Raw genomic sequence first — 6572 nt, 5'->3', positions numbered from 1 at the left:
GATTTTCTGTTACGATAAATTGAGGAAACAATAGCTGATCCAATAGCTGCTTCAGCGGCTGCAATAGCTATAACAAAAATTGATAAAATATTTCCTTTTAATTGCCGACTATCAAAAAAATCAGAAAATGTTACAAAATTTATATTAACCGCATTCAGTATAAGTTCAAGACACATAAGGGCGCCGAACCATATTTCGACTCGTGATCAATCCATAAATACCGATAGAAAATAAATAGGCACTCAAAACAAGTATATGTTCGAGCATCATTGACCAACTCCTTATCAATTTCGATTCATTTTAATATGAACAATAATTCAACGGATTTGATTGACTAGAATAGAATATAACAAAAAGAATATATTGGAAATATCTCGAATAAACGAATTTCTATTTTATATTTTATACACGAACAAGAATTCAAGGAAAATAGATGCGATAAGACAGAAAAAAGTTTAATTTGGATTGCTTGCTATTCCTAGTTAGAAAGATTTATTACTGACGAGCCACAGCAATTGCACCTATCAAAGCAACTAAAAGAATTAGTGAAATGAATTCAAATGGAAGAAAAAAATCTGTTGCTAAATGAATTCCAATTTGTTGACTATTACTTATCAAATCTTGTTCTATAATTTGGTTTGATCTTGTAGTCCAAATAATCCCGTACCATGATGTATCTAATATAGTAGTAATTAGCGAAACAAGAATACTTGTACAAATCAACGAAGTAAGGCCATTCCCAATGGTCCACAGATTAAAATTTTTATAATATTCTGAACCATTCATGAACATCACAGCAAATAGGATTAAAACATTTATGGCTCCCACATAAATAAGAAGCTGGGCAGCAGCTACAAAATGAGAATTTGAGAGAATATAGAATAAGGATATACAAACAAGAACCAATCCCAATGAAAAGGCAGAAAAAATTGGATTGGTAAGTAATACCACTCCCAGGCCCCCTAATATAAGACCCGATCCCAGAAAAACTAAAAGAAAATCGTGTATTGGTCCAGGCAAATCCATTATATGTAAAATAAGAGATAAATAAATCGAAATGCTTTTCATGATCTTATTGACCCGACCAGGAATTTTTTTTTTATGATACGTTCCTAATTGAATAAAATCCTAATCTATTAGGTGTGAATTGATCTAAGTACAATTATTGTTTCGTTTTTAATTCTTTTTTTTTGTTCGGTTCGAAAGGGTATTTTGTTTTTTGAAACTATATATTTCGAAATAATTACGAATATATTAATAGATTTTCAAGAAAAATGAATTCGAAATTCTTATCAACCAGTTAATTTGTAATTGAATTTTTATTTATTGACCAAACAAAGAGTAAAGGCCTCATTCTTTTAAGTCAAACCAAATATTCTTTTAACTTAAACCAAAACGGAACCTTAAAAGAATTGGAAATTTCTCTTTAATAGAATAGGAGGTTTACTTACTCAGTTTTTCTTTGAGGCGAATTCAAAATTGTTCGAATTGTATAATCGTCAATTACTGACATTGGTAAACGGCCCAAAGCAATTTGATTATAATTCAATTCGTGACGGTCGTAAGTAGAAAGTTCATATTCTTCAGTCATTGATAAACAATTTGTTGGACAATACTCAACGCAGTTACCACAAAATATACAAATTCCGAAATCAATACTGTAATTAAGCAATCGTTTTTTTCTAATATCCGTTTCAAATTTCCAATCAACAACAGGCAGATCTATAGGGCATACACGAACACATACTTCACAAGCAATGCATTTATCAAATTCAAAATGGATTCGCCCACGGAAACGCTCTGATGCGATTAATTTTTCATAAGGGTATTGAATAGTTACAGGTAAACGATTTGCGTGGGATAAGGTAATCATGAAACCTTGACCAATGTACCTTGCTGCTCGGACTGTTTGGTGGCCATAATTCATGAACCCAGTTACCATAGGGAACATATCGTGAATATCTATGAATAATTTTATGTTTGTTTCTTTCTCTTGTTTGAACCAAGTCATGAATCTCGTATTCTTTTTTTCTTTACAGTGAAAGAAGTTGGAAAGAAGTTGTTAATAATAGATTACCGAGAGAAATGGGTAAAAGAAATTTCCATCCAAGATTTAATAATTGGTCCATTCTTAACCTAGGTAAAGTCCATCTTGTTGCGATAGAAATAAACAAAAACAAATAAGTTTTAGCTAATGTAATAAAGATACCAATTGTCGTTCCAAAGATTCCATTCATTTTATTTATTTCAAATAGCTCAGGGACGAATACGTACGGAATGGAAATATTCCAACCCCCCAAGTAAAGAACTGTTACAAATAAGGAAGAAAGTAATAGATTTAGATAGGAAGCAACATAAAATAAACCAAATTTGATACCCGAATATTCGGTTTGATACCCTGCTACTAATTCTTCCTCGGCTTCTGGTAAATCAAAAGGTAATCTCTCACATTCTGCTAGAGAAGAAATTAGAAAAACGATAAACCCTATTGGCTGACGCCACAAATTCCATCCCCAAACCCCATATTTTGATTGCGCCTCAACTATATCAACTGTACTTGAGCTGTTAGATAATTATAGTCGATGATAACATCACTGTTCCCATCGCTAGTCCAAAACCGTACATGAGGTTTTCAACTCATACGGCTCCTCGTGGGTCACAAATAAATTTAAGGACCGAATCAGTATTATTTCTCTTCGTATGGTTGTAGAATAGATAGAGAAAAAATGGATTGGAAGGTCCAAAATTATACCAATGGAATTCTGTCTGCTATATTATGAAGAATAAAAAAAGTGCTTCTGAATTGATCTCGCCCGTTACTAATTTCAATTTTTATTTGTTGAGTAATAACTTAAGCCTTCAATAAAATACTTCTTGTAGAAATATCAATAGATATTTCAACCCATTGTTTTCGATTACGAAAAAAATTAAATATTACATTAGCTCATAAATCATGACACAGATTATATCTCTCTATATATATGAAAGAAAGAATAAAAAAAAAAAAAATATTTATTTTTTATTCTTTCTTTTTCGTTCCTATTCTTCTTTCTGATCTGAGAAAATTACGAATGGGGGCTTAAACTAAAAAATAGTAAAGGATTATTTCGTTCCTGATAGTCATTACTTTAATCGGTGGATAGGAGCATACTCTGGACCGGAATCGTGGGTAGTACTGCCTACTCATTTCTACTAATTTAAAGCCCCAATTAGTATTCTTTTTATGTTATCCAGAAATATCCTTTTTATATAATTTACATAATCTCCATTACTAATCCTTTGTGTATTTTGGTGTTCCTAACCATCCACTCATTTTTTTGTTCAATCCCCCGTTTGGTTTGGCAATACATGTATGGGAATCTATACAAAGGATAGCCAAAACTCTATACGGTTGATCTTTTGAGCCCGCTTCAAGCTAGATTGACTAATCAACCCGTCTTGGGGTAAAGACTTCTTCCACTTATGTTTTCTTCCACTTAACTCTTGTACATAGGAAATGAGATTAAATTTTTTTTTGTTTAATTTACTGCGAATTTATAAGCTGCTTTCTTTCACTCATATATAACTATCTAATTTAGTTTATCAACCTGAAGGATAATAAAATAACGAAGATATCTATTCAATCCATTCAGCTTATTTTATAGAACGAAAGGAATAGGGAAAAGAAAAGTTTATATTTCAACGAATCGCACGTAGAGATATTGATAAAACACATAGAGTTAATGGTATTTCATAACTAATCGATTGAGCAGCAGCTCGCAGACCACCTAAAAAGGAATATTTATTATTTGATCCGTATCCTGACATAAGAAGTCCAACAGGAGCAATACTTGAAATGGCAATCCATAAAAAAATACCGATATTGAGATCGGCTAAAATAAGGCGAGAGCTAAAAGGAATTACTGAAAAACTTAGTAAAATGGATATGACTGCTATAGACGGTCCAATACGGAATAAACGAGTATTTCCTCTAGATGGAAGAATATTCTCTTTGAAAAGCAGTTTTGTTCCATCTGCTAGAGCTTGAAGAATTCCCAAAGGGCCGGCGTATTCAGGCCCAATACGTTGTTGTATTCCTGCAGATATTTCTCTTTCTAACCATACAATTACTAGTACACCTATTGTGATTCCCAATACAAGAGTCAAAATAGGGACAAACATCCATATGATCCCATAGACCTCTTTTAAGGATTCCAATCTGTAAAAGGAATTGATATCTTCTACTTCTGTTGTATAAATTATCATTTCAACGATCAACTTCTCCCATAATGATATCTATGCTACCTAGTATCGTCATAATATCAGCCAATTTCATTCTTTTAACTAACTGAGGAAGAATTTGCAAATTGATAAAACCCGGCGGGCGAATTTTCCATCTCCAAGGAAAACCACTTTGATCTCCTATCAGAAAAATTCCTAATTCTCCCTTTGGGGCTTCCATTCTCGCATAAAGTTCTTGTCTCGGTAATTCAAATGTAGGAGAAGGTTTTTTACTAATGAATCGATATTCAAAATCATTCCATTCTGGATCCCTTTCTCGATCAAAACATCGGATTTCTAAATTCTCATAGGGACCCCCCGGAATTCCTTCCAGGGCCTGTTGAATTATTTTTATGGATTCCGTCATTTCACTGATTCGGACTAAATAACGAGCTAATGAATCTCCTTCTTTTTGCCACTGGATTTCCCAATCAAATTCGTCGTAACACTCATAATGATCAACTTTACGAAGATCCCATTTGATTCCAGAGGCTCGTAGCATTGGGCCGGATAGACCCCAATTTATTGCTTCTTCTCCACCAATAACCCCTACCCCTTCAACTCGTTCTAAAAAAATAGGATTTCGCGTAATAAGTTTTTGATATTCAACAATTCCTGTTAAAAAATAATCACAGAAATCCAAACATTTATCTATCCAGCCATAGGGTAGATCGGCCGCTACTCCTCCGATACGAAAATAATTATGCATCATTCTCATACCGGTGGCAGCTTCGAATAGATCATATACTAATTCTCTTTCTCTGAAAATATAGAAAAAGGGGGTCTGTGCACCAATATCGGCCATAAAAGGTCCAAGCCATAATAGATGAGAAGCTATACGACTCAACTCCAACATAATTACTCTGATATAGCTGGCTCTTTTAGGGACTTGAATATTGCCCAATTGTTCTGGTCCATTTACGGTTATTGCTTCCGTGAACATAGTGGCTAAATAATCCCAACGTGTTACATAAGGCAAATATTGTATAATTGTTCGGTTTTCCGCAATTTTTTCCATTCCTCTGTGTAAATAACCTAATATTGGTTCACAGTCAACAACATCTTCACCATCTAGAGTAACGATGAGACGAAGAACACCGTGCATTGATGGGTGGTGAGGTCCCATATTGACTATCATAAGGTCTTTTTCTGTAGCTGATAGATTCATAAGTTTTTCCTCGATTCATTCTTACATGAATTGTTGAAAACGAAAAGAAGTACATCAAAATGAAAAATATAATAAATCGACTAATTCAATCAAATTAACGATTTTTTGATTCCCGAATATCCAACTCACTAATTAATTCTTTATAACGTATGTTATTTTTCTTTGATAAATAAGACAGAAGCCGTTGACGTTTTCCTAGAATTTTACGTAGACCTCTCTGAGATAAATAGTCTTTTTTGTGCAATTCCAAATGTGAAGTAAGTCTTCGTATCTTATTGGTGAAACTGACTATTTGAAATTCAACGGACCCCTTGTTTTCTTCTTTTTTTTCTTGAAAAATAACTGAGATGAATGAATTTTTTACCATAAAACAAAAATTTCTCTCCCCCTTTTTTTGAATGTGAATTTTACTGATCAGTAATAATAATAATACCATTCATTTTAATATGCACAATGATTTTAAGTTCGTTATGAACTTTATAATTTTTTCAAATAAAATTAATCAATCCGGTTTTCAATCATAATATATGGAAAAATGTACCATTGACGAATTTTCAAACGCGGATACATATGTATCCTTACCATACTGAAACGACTGCCATTATTACTATTAAACCAATAGCGATTCATACAAGCTAAATCTTCTAATCGATAATTGGGCCAAAGAAAGAACTTTAATTTAATTAGTTTCTTTTTATCACTATCAAGATGTTTGTTTTTATTCAAAACTTGACCACAGTTTTTTACATTATTTAAAAATACTGGATTTCTATGCATACCATTTTTATCCCTTGAATTGAAAGAAATTCGAATTCGCAATTCTCTCCGGTGGTTAGGGGATAAAATATTTTCAGGAATAAACAAATCATAATGATTTTTGTCTTTATTTTCAGTCATTTTTTGATGTCTTGCAATGGATTCATCAAAATTATTTTTTTCAATATAGTTTTTTTTTTTGCGTCTTTTTTTTTTTTTGCGTCTTTGATTAATTTCATGTTTATTTTTATGAACCAATGAAATACTTATAGTTTGATATAGAATAAATTGTCCATCAATTTCTACATACCGGCGAATTGGTTCGATAATCAATACTCCTTTTTTGAGTAGGTATTGATAAGTTAAAAGTAACTTATCCGCCGAATCC

At 32.5% G+C, this 6572-nt stretch overlaps 1 protein-coding gene across 1 annotated transcript; it reads right to left on the bottom strand.

Annotated features, from left to right (window-relative positions):
- Positions 1-1195: 1195 nt before the first annotated feature.
- On the bottom strand, positions 1196-5844 carry LOC149509408 (NAD(P)H-quinone oxidoreductase subunit H, chloroplastic). Its single transcript, XM_089757729.1, has 2 exons — positions 3693-5844; positions 1196-2572 (listed from the first exon to the last, which is right to left on the bottom strand). The coding sequence occupies exon 1, from the start codon at positions 5426-5428 to the stop codon at positions 4247-4249; it is 1182 nt and encodes a 393-aa protein (XP_089613855.1). The 5' UTR covers positions 5429-5844; the 3' UTR covers positions 1196-2572; positions 3693-4246.
- Between the last annotated feature and the right edge of the window lie 728 nt (positions 5845-6572).

This window comes from Durio zibethinus, unplaced genomic scaffold (genome assembly GCF_047325235.1).
Source record: "Durio zibethinus cultivar Kanyao isolate XHJ-2024 unplaced genomic scaffold, ASM4732523v1 HiC_scaffold_179, whole genome shotgun sequence".
NCBI classification, from domain to species: Eukaryota; Viridiplantae; Streptophyta; class Magnoliopsida; order Malvales; family Malvaceae; genus Durio; species Durio zibethinus.
The sequence above is the reverse complement of the archived record's forward strand: the minus strand, read 5'-3'. Positions and strand labels throughout refer to the sequence as shown.

Coding starts and splice junctions, on each gene's coding strand:
- LOC149509408 (XM_089757729.1), bottom strand. CDS start 5,428: ATGAATCTATCAGCTACAGAAAAAGACCTTATGATAGTCAATATGGGA.